This window comes from Calonectris borealis, chromosome 3, assembly GCF_964195595.1.
Source record: "Calonectris borealis chromosome 3, bCalBor7.hap1.2, whole genome shotgun sequence".
In the NCBI taxonomy this organism is placed as follows: domain Eukaryota; kingdom Metazoa; phylum Chordata; class Aves; order Procellariiformes; family Procellariidae; genus Calonectris; species Calonectris borealis.
The window spans coordinates 51,687,037-51,701,146 of NC_134314.1; the positions used below are offsets into that span (position 1 = coordinate 51,687,037).

The 14,110-nt window shown below is 37.8% G+C and overlaps 1 protein-coding gene across 1 annotated transcript in view; it reads left to right on the forward strand.

Annotated features, from left to right (window-relative positions):
* AFG1L (AFG1 like ATPase) overlaps nucleotides 1-13,794 on the forward strand; it is a 78,035-nt gene extending 64,241 nt beyond the window's left edge. The window contains exons 11-13 of the mRNA XM_075145625.1: nucleotides 9,592-9,732; nucleotides 11,049-11,162; nucleotides 11,902-13,794. Coding sequence (XP_075001726.1) covers nucleotides 9,592-9,732; nucleotides 11,049-11,162; nucleotides 11,902-12,039 — 393 coding nt within the window. The 3' untranslated portion in view covers nucleotides 12,040-13,794. The remainder of the gene's footprint in view (nucleotides 1-9,591; nucleotides 9,733-11,048; nucleotides 11,163-11,901) is intronic.
* The last annotated feature ends 316 nt before the right edge of the window (nucleotides 13,795-14,110 follow it).

A 14,110-nucleotide genomic window follows, 5' to 3' on the forward strand; every position in this document is an offset into this window, starting at 1 on the left:
TGCTGGGAATACTGACTTTTCAATGCACTCAAACACATTTTAGCCTTTTCTTTACAGAGGTTGAATAACTTAAGTTTCATGGATCCTATGGTCTTTTCATTAGGTAATTAAATATATCCTTTCATCCAACTGCCAAGCACCGATGAACATAGTACCATAACTTGATAGGAAAGTATATCTATAAAACTGATTTTGTGGATGGGTAAACTAAAGAACAAACAGTCATGTTAAATGCAAAGGTTTAATACAAAAATGCATGGAGGTTCATAAACCACAAGTCACCGGTACCTGGGAAAGTATATCAGCAAAATATTGCCATATGCATGTCGTATTCCTATACTCACCATAGCCAACTGCTTCTGGCTACTATTAGAGTATATGGGGCTAGATGAATCTGAGTTTATTATTTTTAAAGTAATTTAGATAAGGTCATGTTTTCAGTTTGAGCTGGAAAACAGAGCAAGGGAATTTGGGTTATTAACCATTAGCAAACATACTGCAGCATAGCAAAGCTAAGAAAATAAATTTAATATCTATGTTGTAAAAGGTTATCTTACTGTGATTTTTTTTTTCCTAGAAGTTGTTTTTTTTTCCCTAGAAGTAATAACAATTACAGTGTTTCTGTAATTGCCAAAATACAGCATTTGTGAAGATTAATACAAGAAAGAATCATAGAATTATTAAGGTTGGAAAAGACCTCTAAGATCATTGAGTCCAACCGTCAACCCAACACCACCATGCCCACTAAACCATGTCCCTAAGCGCCTCATCTACACATCTTTTCAATACTTCCAGGGATGGTGACTCAACCACTTCCCTGGGCAGCCTGTTCCAAGGCCTGACCACTCTTTCAGTAAAGAAATTTCTCTTAATGTCCAATCTAAACCTCCCTTGGCGCAACTTGAGGCCATTTCCTCTTGTCCTATCGCTGGTTACTTGGGAGAAGAGACCAACACCCACCTCGCTACAACCTCCTTTCAGGTAGTTGTAGAGCGCGATGAGGTCTCCCCTCAGCCTCCTCTTCTCCAGGCTAAACAACCCCAGTTCCCTCAGCCGCTCCTCATAAGACTTGTGCTCCAGGTCCTTCACCAGCTTCGTTGCCCTCCTCTGGACACGCTCCAGCACCTCCATGTCCTTCTTGTAGTGAGGGACCCAAAACTGAACACAGTTGCCGAGTACAGGGGCACGATCACCTCCCTGCTCCTGCTGGCCACACTATTTCTGATACAGGCCAGGATGCCGTTGGCCTTCTTGGCCACCTGGGCACACTGCCGGCTCATGTTCAGCCGGCTGCCAACCAGCACCCCCAGGTCCTTTTCCTCTGGGCAGCTTTCCTGCCACTCTTCCCCAAGCCTGCAGCGTTGCCTGGGGTTGTTGTGGCCGAAGTGCAGGACCCGGCCCTTGGCCTTGTTGAACCTCATACAGTTGGCCTCGGCCCATTGATCCAGCCTGTCCAGGTCCCTCTGCAGAGCCTTCCTACCCTCCAGCAGATCAACACTCCCGCCCAGCTTGGTGTCGGCTGCAGGAAGTGGCAAGCAGTTTCTGTTAGGTTGTTGTTCCGTTGCAATAGGCACACTCTATGGACCAGGAGGAAGATGTGGTTCCTAACTTGAATAGCTTGCACTTCAAAATGAAAGATGTAACTAAGCTTTTTAAAAAAAAAAGAAAAGAAAAGAAAAAAAGAAAAAAGTCACCATTTTCAAAGGCAACCAGTGATTTAGGAATGCAAGTCCTAAATCTTTAAGCAAATTGCATGTCTCCCTTACATGATGACACAACTCAGCTGCATTTGCAGTTTAATGATTCTGAATCATTGTGAGGGAATTACCTTCATTAAAAACTGCTAAATGTATCCACTGTATAATTTGGTGTCATCTTTAGGATTGTCAGGTGTAGTTGCAAATAAACATACCATGGAGTTGTTCAGAAGTGAGCACTATTTTCGGTAACATTTTAGAATCATAGTTTTCCTTAGTTTGATTTTGATCTTAGTTTAATTCCCAGCAGGAGGTTAGCTTTTGCAGCTTAAGCTCTGGGCTGAGAGTCTGTCATTCATTAGCTACATTTGCTTTAAGAATGGAATCAGTTTCTACACCCAAAAAAAAGGTTGCCTTATCTAACTCACAAGTATGTTTTATAAAATACACTTAAGAAACTTATTTCAGGTGGAAATACTGTAATGTAGTAATATTGTTAGTCAAACCTCCCTTCTGGTTTTTACCTTATTTTATGTGTATCAGGGCTTAATTTTAGAAAGCACTCCCTTCAACGAAAGCTGCATAAACCTTGAGGTTTTAGATCCTATACTTTATAGACCAGGGAATACACAAAGACAAGATTTTTGAAGCTGATTGTAGTTTTAAGGGCTTGCCTTTTTAATTCAATTTTTTGTTTCTTAAATGCCTGAATGTACTTTTTTTTTTAAAGCTTTGTTGACCATGGTTTTGAAATCTTAACAGTAAGTGCCAATATTTAAATAGACCTATAAATAGATCACTTGATTTGTGATCTAGTAGCTTATTTAAGGGGAACTTACACGTAATTTTGATATATACACACTTCTTTCTTATGGCCTTTTGTGTTTTATCTGCTTATACCCATTGAAATTTTTTGTAGGCTTGTTTGCTTACTGTATAAAGCATCAGAAACCTTTTTTTTTAAAGCCTTAATTATTTTTGGAGACCTTTTCATTGACAAATGCCATACTTTGGAGTTGGAACTGGAAATTCGGCAGTGAGGGCTTTGGGAGCAGAAGCATGCCTTTTGCTATTTCACCAGTCTGTAGCCAGCTCTGACCAGCTGATAGGTCTTTGAGACATCTCACTTCTTGTAGGTTCAGTATGGATGTCTGTTGCTATTTAGTAGATAAGCTCTTCTAAGGCAGGGGTGATTGTGTTGAAAGATGAATGAACATAGGAGCATGCTCTAGTGAGAATGACATTTCAACTCAATTGGGATAAAATGGGGAAATGGGCAAATGTCAATGACTAAAGCAATATTCATCTGTGCGCAAGAAAATGAACTCAAGCAGAGTAGGTGCAGAAAAAGTGTACTTGGGAGAGTCTAGGCTAGAATGGCATGCATGAGAAATGTGAGAACCTCACCCACATCAGTCACCCCAAATAAAGACCAAGAACGGAAAAGCACTATTTCAGTTAGTAGTAGCACTCTCATACATGAATATAAAATTGTTTATGAATACAAAAAAAAAGCTGAAAGTTACAAGCATCTTCTTAATCAGCAGAAGAGCAAAGGTCTGAAACCACTTTCCACTATGAGAAATGTGACTAAAAAACTTCTGCTGTAAGATCCAGCAAAATCAGTTCTTACCAGGATTCTGTGATGAGGTAACCTGAGATAGCAGAGGGCTGTACTTGATCCACAAAATATCTTCTACCCCCGAGTTTGTAGATTTCAGATTCCTGCTCTACTGATCATCCATGTGGGTGTCAAAGCTGGAAAACAACTTAGACAAAGGATGTGCAGTAGGTATAGGATAAGGTGCTATCAACACCAAAATGCAGTTAGGAAATTCCAGAGTGACTGTTGCGTGTGTTATCTGAGTTTTTCCCTCCTTCTGCATGGGCCCTACAGTAATAATCATTGCTATGTGACATTGTAATTATATGATCACATACAGCTGAATGCTGCCTTGCATAATTGGCTTCTGTCATAGTCTGCACCAGAGTTAGTGCGTGATACTACTCTTATTTAAAAAACAACAACAACAACAAAACAGAAAAACCCCACCAAAACCCCATCTTTTCACTATTGGCAATTGTAATCTTAATTTTCTGGACATCCTTCTTGAGGCACTGAGTCCTACACTGCTGTAGTCATGGCTCTAACTGAAGTCAGTGGGCATTGTACTTTGAATTGGTAGTGTTCCGTGAAACCTGAAAAATCAGCTTTCAGAGGTCCTTAACCTGGCATCAAGAGCTCGCGTGTGCTTTTAACTTTAATTTCTCTGTCCTCTGTTTGTAAAATGGAGATAGTATCACTTTCTTGATTCACAGCCATAGTCATGGAGATAAATTCATTACTGCAGATGAAGTACCTAGCTGTTGTGGTAACAAAAGCTGAAGAAGAAAAGCATAATTCTTCTTCTACACAAGCATTTGAAAAGTCCATGAAAAATGAGATCTTGTGACATATCAGAAATGAGGACAAAACATGTATTGATAAGTGTGCATTATATGAGAACCACTGTTCTGCGTACTGGGTAGGTCAAGGGTCCTGGGAGAGGGGGAAGCATCAGTTAATATAAGTCAAGACTATAGCATATATCCAAGAGATAAAGATTAAGGGTGCACAGGCAACTGCTGCCGAACATCTATGTCTGACTTCTCAGCTTTAATAATGTTTTTAAAATGTAGCTTTCATTTGTGTGACTACTGCTGGAAATATCATTGGTCCGTTTATTTTTGGTGTCTTCCCCCTTAGTACCTAAACATACATTAAAGAATATTTTAAAAGAAAGAATAATGAATCAATTAGTGAATATTTTAACAAACAAGTTGTATATGTCAAGTAGTGTTCAAACAAGTTAAAATAATTATTTTTAAGTTGCAGGCCAACTCATAATGCTTAGTTAGGAAGCTCCAAGACAAAACTGCATGTTATTTTAATCTTTCCTCAGTATGGCCTCTGATGTGATCTTTAATTACACAGTGACTTTTTTTTTTTTCACCAGAAACCTTCAGTAAAACTTGATAAGAAATTGCCTTCTTCATTAAATTCTCAGTTTATTAATAATGCTTCAGATGAACTTCTCATCTTTGCCCATAACTTACAGAGCTTTCCAATAGATTTGCACTGCCATCAGTCTCTCTAAATTTTTTAACCAAGTTAGCTGTGCCCTAACTATCTTACATTTTTATTTAAACTTCAGCATGCAGCTGCATCACTGATCACGCCTCAGGTTTTTCTGTTCCTTTCTTGAATTATGATCTTGAAATACTACCTCAGTGCTCTGTTTTATCAGCCCTACTAGTGATGGAGTGTGGTCCTTTGGAAAAAACAGAGAGAGCTCTATAATTTTTTGTTATTGCTTAACGTCCAAATTGTAAATATTATCTGGTCTTAAACTGTATTGTGGTTTTAGGAAGTGTTGGAGTGTCTGCACTAAATTGTAGTTATTGTCAATCACAACTCTTCAGGATGTTATTGGAACTGGCCCTGGAATATCTTCCAACAAAAACAAAAATAAATTTTCTCTTGAGATGAAATATCTTTTTCTAACGTATGTAAAGTGTTCTGTATTCTTCAGATAATCTCTAAAAGATGAGCTACTTTGTCACTGATGAGTCAACAAAGAAGAAGGATGCTTTATACTTTAATTAAATGGAGTATATAATAGGAACAGGAGACGACTAACTCTTAAAACAGTCCAGAGAGCTCCAAATAGTAAACATCCTACTTGAACTGAGATGATGATAGCTGAAAATGCATTAAGTAGACAGAGAAACAAAAACAAATGAAGGTGAGAACTCAGTCAAGCAGGCTGAAGTGGAGTAAACACTTTGTCAGAAGGGTAGCCCATGTTAGTGCTAATGCGTTCTGCATTAGTATGATGCCTATAAAATACTGACTCCTGGCATCAGAGTTAATGATAAAAATCTACAACAGTTTTACTTTATATACACATGCAGGAACAATAATACCATAAGAAGGATTCTTATCTGTTAATGTTTTTCTTTAAAAAAAATATTGCAGCATGTGAAAGAACTGGTAACAAATGGTAAGTGACAATTGTTACATAAAGTTGAGTTCTGAAGTTGAGTTTTGATCGATAATTGATGAAACAAAGATCAGACAGTACCAGAAACACACTCCAAATCAAGCTGTTATTTTTAGAATGTTGTTCAGAGGACCAAATTAATCAGGCTAAACTTTTACTAAGAGGATTACATATATTTGTGTCAATATTAGGAGGATTTGCAGCTTCATTAGCAACTTCAGAGGAAGTAATATCTTCATGTATGCTACTGACTCAAATGGAATACTTTCTGTGACTGGGTGAGGTTCGTAAAATAAATTTCAGCCCTGGAAGGTTATACAGAGGACAATGGTAAGTGTCTAAAATCATTTGCCAGTAGTCTTGTCATCTTGTCCCAAGCCTGTATCGTTGGCAGTCAGGACCCAGCCAGTACTTGCTGCAAGGTGAGGAAAAAGGGCCTGTAGGCAATACTGTAAAGGTGAGGGAGGGCTGTTGGCTGCTGAAACAGCAGAAATCTGCTCCTCAGTGAAGGTTCTGTATATGGACTGTACAGCCAGAATCTCCAGCAGCGGTGTAATCTGGCCTTGAACCCATTTTCCCTGGCGCTTTCCTGTGTGGCACAGAGTTGGTACCTGGGTGATGCTTGTGCCAGCCTCATGCCAGTTTTGCAAGGGCAACAGGCCAGTGAGAATGTGACTTGAGAAGCTGTCAGGGTGTGCCTGCATCATGGTCTCCTGGATTTGGAGCATTTTGTGTGTAGCTGGTGAGTTAGAAAAGCTTCGAAGCAATTGCAGGCAGCATGGAAGGTAGGCCAATACCAAGGTTAGAGGAATACAAAAAGGGCTTTAAACTGTACCCGGAGTGTTTGCAAACTTGCTGGTGGTTCCTTCTTTTTGCAGTAAGTAGAGTAAGGCAGAAGGAAATTAAAGGACTTGTCCAAGATGAGAGTAAATCATGTTGAAAACAAGATTAAAAGCTTTATCTTCATCTCCAGGGTTATGTCTTTCTAAACTCTAAAAGGAGAGGGTTTGAGAACTCCTCTGTGTAAAGAACTACAGCTGATGCCAACTGAGCCATATATAACACAGACGGGCTGACTTGGAGTTTCAGTTGCGTCTCACCAGACTTGCGTCTTGGCAGGGAGGTGCAAACTTAAGTTATTAAAATCCTTATGGCTGCTAGGCTCAGATCTTTCTGATCATAAGATTTTGGAATGTCCAAAGGCACGTTTCTGACAACATTTACAGAATATTATCACTTAGCGCTGGCATAGGTGTTTCAGAAATTCTTGTTAAACAGCTCAAAATGATCTGCCTTTTATGTTCTTAATTAGAGGAGTTTTTGAATTGCCTGCTTTTTGCAGTGCTGAAGTAGATTGATAGTAGATTGGCTGTGATAAAGATGCATATTGTAACCCTCTCTGAACTGTGGTTTTATGTCTGTATGAAAAGCAAAAGAAGTATTCCATCTTCCTTTCTTCCCATTTGAAATGCATTAGCCTTATTTTTGTCCTCCACCTGTTTCCTCTCTCGGACTCCCCAGGTTTTTTTTTTTCATGTGTGGATACCCACAAAGGTGCCCACCAAGTTCTTAACTGTATAGCTCAGCAGTTGGGTGCTTCAGTTTGTGGATTTTGCAAAAGCTTGCAGCCTTTAATTTTTTTTTATTTATTCATTTATTTTAAGAATCAGCTTTTAATATTTGATGCTTTGTATTTGAAATGAGGAGGGTGGATGAGAAAGTACATCACATTGGGGCAAGACAGAATAATTCCTCAGGGTTTTTGGCTTTAGCAGAAGAGTCCTTGGGCTTTTTATGTGATAAAAGAATGAACCTGAATAGCAGTGATGTCTCTAATTTCTTACCTAAGAGACATGAGAAATTATTTCCTTTCTCGCATGCAATTAAGATCACTGCTGTTGTCCCTCTCAGGTACTCAGCAGACAGGCATACTTGATCTCCTTGGTACCTAACAATACTTCTGTCCTAAGTATGGAATAAAAATTACCGTTACCTAAACCGTTTGCTTACCACCAATCTTAACATCTCCAGCAGCATCCTAGTTATGTTGCTTTTAGTGCTTCCCTTGTTTTCTTTTGCACTTGATACGATTTTTGTCCAGCTAGCTATCACGTGTATCTGGTGGTGAGGTATGCGGTGGGCTAGCTCTGTAATGTTTCCATCCAGCAGTTCCTTTCACTTTCTTGAACCTTTTCATGCTTTATTTCATCAAAACATTTTGAGTTCAGCTACTCTTTGTCGAGATTAATTTTTTTTCAGAGGTGATGCATGAAGCTGTTGCTGGTAGCCCTCGTGCTGATCAATTTCTTGGTTTCTGGTTAAGAAGTCCATAGTAGTGGCTGGGGGACTGAAACGGAGGGAGAAAATAAACAGTATATGTAACTTTGAGGAGAGGATATAGTATATGCTGCTCTTAAACACTGCTAAAAACACGTGAAAGTTTTTGTAATAATTCTTTTCCATAGATGTCACAGGGAAGTTGCGTGGTTGTGAATGAGGAAGCAGGGTAATTGACAAGACTGCAAATGGGAGAACTGGCTTAGAGTCAGAGGCGTTAATACCTGCCTGGGGGGTTAGCTGGTGAGAAGCTCTAGCTTATTCCCATTAATTTTTAGAAGAACTTTTGGAATGTCATCAGGACTTCACTCTCCTGTGCTTGCGTGTAGACCATTTCTACGGGTTTTTCATTCTTGCATCTAAATAAAACCCAAAGTCCTGGTCATGGACAGCCATTAATAATCGCTCAAAATAACTTCTTGCGGGAGGATTCTGCAAGAAGTTACGCTTGGCTTACAGCAAATTTGTCTAGCAATTTCAGATCGAGAAAATATTTTTTATTTCCTGTTTTTAAGGTATTAGCAGTATTGCAGTGCTTTATAACCATATTATACTGTTGGTACAGCACATTTCATTAGCTGGGAAGGGAGTTGTGACATTATCATGCAAAATGCTGCTGATCTTGCTCTATGGAGTAGTTGCATCCAAGATACTGAAGTGCTTGCACAAGTAAAACTAATGGGCCAAGTTTCAGGAGTATGAAGTTTTTCTCCTAAATGCGATGACTTAATAGCTCAAGATAAAGTATTACTGCCTGCAGTAATAATAGGGTAGATCTTGCAGAAAAAATTACCTTCCATGTAATGAAAAAGTAATTTTAAATGAATGTATTTGAATGTGTACTTGAATGAGCTATACTATTTGTGCATATCTTCTGTTGATAGTTTAGATACACAAATAGAAACTAATAAATTCTTACTATAGATTTTTATTTCATCATTACAGGTGAAACCATGAACTAAGGAACTGCTACAAAATTGTATTTTTGTCTATTTCCTGTTGCTTTCAGTACTTAGAACATAAGATTTTTATTCCATCTGGGTTAGTCTTGGGTGAACTAAATGCAGGTCTACTTATGATTTAATAACTAGCCTATGCATTTACGTTTAAAAATCTTGCTGCTGGAAAGCATCCTAATAGCTGTTCGAACTATTTATGCCTTAGGTTCACTTTGTAGCTTAACCAATGTTTTTTTCTTTTCTTCTATGGATTATGGTTTATAGTGATTTTGTTTGAGGTTGTCAGAGAGATCATAACATTGTCAGAATGCAGAAGAGCCACATTTTTAACTATCAAACACTGTTCAGATAAAGCCAACAGTATGAATGAGCACCCATATATACCTATGTCAGTAAGGGCAAACAAGCATTCCTGAAGCACGATACGAAGAAACAAAAATAAGAATATGATTAGGACTTTACACCCTCTCTTCTGTAGTTGTAGTATATCAAGATACAGTATTTATCTATCGTTCTATCATGGGTTTCGTTTTCTTATGGTTTGTTTTGTTTCAGCCTCTTGGGGCCAGTGACTATTTGGAAATATCAAAGCATTTTGACACTGTCTTTGTTCGTGACATACCACTTCTTACAATGGCAAAAAGGACACAAGCTCGTCGTTTCATTACTCTTATTGATACCTTTTATGAGCATAAGGTGAGAACCAAGCCTTTCCTGTATATAGAGGAATAATATTGGGAGCCCTAAAACCTGACTGTTATAATTGAAGTAAGACTTTCTGTAGTAACAGTTTGGAAAACATAGGCAGAATGAACTAGCACTGTGAAGAAACATCATTCCAGCTTCACAAAAAAGGCCCCATTGCAATAAAGGCAAATAAGATGTATTTATTTTTTTTATTTCTGTGAGTATTAAGCATGACCATAAATATAAGCCTGAGCTCATTTGCCTTTCTTGAATAGGGATGTTATTTCTTTCCTAACTCTGGAAAACCACAGAAGCCATGTCATCATTTTAATAATGAAAGATTGTGCTGCCAACTGTGCTGGAGTAAATTTAAATTTTTAAAATTTTAATCTGTATGGGCAGTTGGTTGGGAATCGGTGCCTTCCTGAACAGGGTACTGAGGAGTTAATAGTGTAGTTACATTATTAAGTTTAAAGGAAACAGTCGCTGTAGGCTTTACATTAGGTTGCAGAACCGCTAATGGAATAGTAATGATAAATGCATTACTTCATGTGGATTTACAGAGGTTTCAATCATGGAAGCAAAATCAGCACTATTAAATAAAGAGAAGTTCATGTTTAAGATGATTTTTTTAAAAGTAATACAAGATAAGAAACCCTACCTTATGTGTGATTGTATATGCACACACTCAAATCTTTAAGCAATCAGGAAATGTCGATTGAGATTTTTTTTCAAGAATATCCTGGCAAGATGATCAGAAAGGCCCTGATTCAGCAAGGTATTGAACTAACTAAGCGTATAAGTAGTCTCATTTAAGTCAGGCAGATTCTTTGTGCTTTATGATTTGGAAATGGACGGTTTCTAAGAGGATATGCTAATATTTATAAACTAATAATAGCGTGTTAGAAATGGGGGGGGGTGATCTGCTCTATCTACGTGCTGTCATTAAGAATTGCAGGCAAACAGCCACTTTCTATTACTTCCTCCATAGGAAAAATACAAGTTTCACACAAGTTATTTTAGAAAGTAAACTTGATTGTGAACTCATTGTTTGTATAGCAGATATTCTGAGTATTTGATAGCAATTATGCTGTTCTCTGAGTAAAAGTTACATGAGTTGTTATTGAGAAAAAGATCCTGTAAGGTTAATACTCCAAACAACTAAGTCAGGTAAATCTGTAACAGCAGTGCTAATGAGAGAAAGGGAAAATACCTGGAAAAAAGCCAAGGTCGTAATTTGAAGTTTGCTTTTCATAAAACATGTATTTTATCCCTTTTCTGTAAAGCCCAAGTGATGATACTGTTGCCTGTTTTCCTTCTCTCAGGTGCGTATTATTTGTTCTGCAGTGACTCCTCTCCAAAGCTTGTTCCTGGTAGAACATGACAATGGAGAGCTAGAGCACAACAGAGTGTTGATGGATGATTTGGACTTGAGCCAGGTACATGATATTAACATCATCTCCATTTTGTATCAGAATTGGTTTTGGTCTCATAATTACAGCAGCATTTTAGGAAGAGGAATCAAGTAAACATTTAACTAGTGATTTGCTGCTTTTTCTGCAGTGTATCTGTTGCTCTCATAATTGCATGTTATGTTATTTATTCATAGTCAAAGAAAATGTCACAATATATAGAACCGTTTTGCATAAGTTTGAGGGTCATTTTGATTGTTAATCATTATATCTGTTCAATCATGTATGAAAAATACTGATTTAAGTTTAGCTCCTACATTTAAAATAAAGAAATAAAAGGTCTGTTCCACCTTTTCCTAGACTATATAGGACTGTCTCACAAATCCTCACAAACAGTACTATTTTGTGTGTTGCTTATTCTGTTTTTTCTTTTCCCTATAACCTAGTTATTGTTAATGAATTTTTAAATTATTTGTCTAAATCAGTATACAATTAGTTAACAGAAAAGTAAAAATATATGGTTAACGTGTCATCGTGTTGTTTTAAATCCAAATTATTGTTTTGCTATGTTCCTTCACAGGATTACCTAGCTGAAATAGGTGTTTTTCTTTAATTTTTGGATGTTACTTTTATTTTTTGGTGCCATGCTGCTGTCTTGTATTGTCAAAGCCTGTAAAGCACGCAGCCTTAGGAGTTAGATAGGATGCACTTCAGTACAGCGATGTCTCTCACCGTTTTGTGGTACTGTTTTTGTGTATTAATGTAGGATTCTGCCAAAGGACTCTCCATGTTTACAGGAGAAGAGGAAATCTTTGCCTTTCAGCGTACTGTCTCACGGCTTACGGAAATGCAAACTGAACAGTACTGGAAAGATGGGGACAGAAGCAAAAAAAGTTATAAATAAAAGTTGAATAAAATCAGCAAGAAGTAAAACTACAGAATTGGAAAGCTTTTTAGCACAACTGAAATAATAATTGCACTTTATCATCTGGACCATTTTCTGTGTTGTTTTTTGTGCTTAAGACATGAGGACTTGGTTATTTTTCTGTACCGCCAGTGTGTGGACATGTGAAATTTTGCCTTCATTTTCTTTTCTGTAAAATATAACTTTGATGTTCAGGAAGTTTAATGGGATTAGAATTTTTCTGGAGAATTGGTCTAGAGACAAAGTTAATGGGCCGTGCAGGGTTCACAGTAGATTTATAATGTCACGTGAAGAGGGCACTTTGTGGTTCACGCACTGCTTCTGTCACGTACAAGGCAGTTTGCACAAAAGCAAAATAAAATGCTTTCTTTATGAAACTCCTGATATTGTATAGGTCCCTGCTAGAATCCTAGAACTCCTCTGTAGTGTATTCTGGTTTTTTTCCCCTATTTTCTGTGTATAGCCATCTGCTGATTTTCAGGTTCTTCAGAGTTTCTTGTAATCAGAATGTTGCTCAGTCTGGTTCATTGAAAACTAACAGTTTGAACCAAGAGAGAAGCCTGAGGAGGAGCTTGAATGTACTTGAAACTGCACAGGATTAAGATCTAAGTAATCATGGATGGGAAAAGAAACTGATAAGACAGGGTATACTGTAACATGTAAGTGCAAGTTAATACTCTTCCTAAATTTTGCGGTTCTTGCAAGCCTGGATATGCTGCCTCTACACCAGTGACATACCTCTACCCTGAATTTTCTCAGGCTTCATCTATACCAAACTTTCCACTGCTGCCTGCACACCTGCTCTGATCTGGGGAGAGTGGTACGCAGTACTGCTGAGGCAATTCATCGTGTTGCAATAGGAACGTGTTTTATGGAAAAGATGGGATATTAACTGATTCCCCAAAACACATCACCCATCCTCGTGTTTGTCGTTGGAAACTTTCTGTTAGATAAAAATGCAATTGTATCATTCTTGGTTTTAATCTAACTGAAACAAAATATGGTATTGCGCGTATTGACTGTATTTTTATAAAAAGTCATTTTAAAAGCATATTTAGAAACCCTGAATAGGGAAAAATATTATGCAGATGGACTGAAAAGATTGCCCTGATTTCTTAGGGAGGAGATATATAACACACTGTCCCCAAAGTTGAGGGGTTTTCTTGGATTTTGCAACATGACCTTTTTCTTGTACTGCATCTGTTATCAAAAATATTCTTCTCTGCCTTTGTAAGCCTGTTTAAATTGTTTCAATCATAACCTCCGTCACAATTACAGAAGGCTTTTAAAAGGGACTTCTGCGGGGGACTGGACAGGTCCTGTGCACTTGCATGTGTTACGGCAATACAGATGTTTTGGAGCCGAGTGCTCAAGTCTAGTTTTCTGTTCTGATCGCTCCTGTTTGCCCTGGAAGTTACTTGTACTGGCTATACCTGTTCTTCAAAGAATTTTTAAAGCCTATATTTATAGTTTACAACTTATGCAACTATGTTGTTGTTCCCACAGGGTGACTACCGTGGAGAATTTTAATGCATATTTATGAAAAACCCAATCAGAATACGTTGCTTATACTTAAGATTATCTGAATAATTGATGTATATTTTCAGAGATTTTTATTAGGTTTCTCTAACAGAGGGACTATTGAGATTCATGCGTGTGTGTCTGTATATACACACACATATGTATACTTAATTTATACATATATAAAAATACAGATAAAGCTAATATATATAATTTAAGTGTGTGTGGTTTTATATTTATACATGGCAGTCTCTACTCATCAGCTTGGGCTTGCGCTGATAACTCTCCTGAAGCTTCAGCCTTGACTTTTTTCTAGTAGCATTCAAATGCCTCCTGCCTTGCCTGAACCAGAATGTATTGTGGGAAAATGGGAGGTGGTGGTAGATACCCTAAAGCATCTTGCATCGGGATATTTATTTTTATTATTTTAAAAGCTATTTATATGTTTAGCCTGTGTGTCCTCCTCCGTCGTGGTACAGGGGAAATGCATAATCTTGCAGAACACAGGTGAGACGTTTGGGACCTGTGA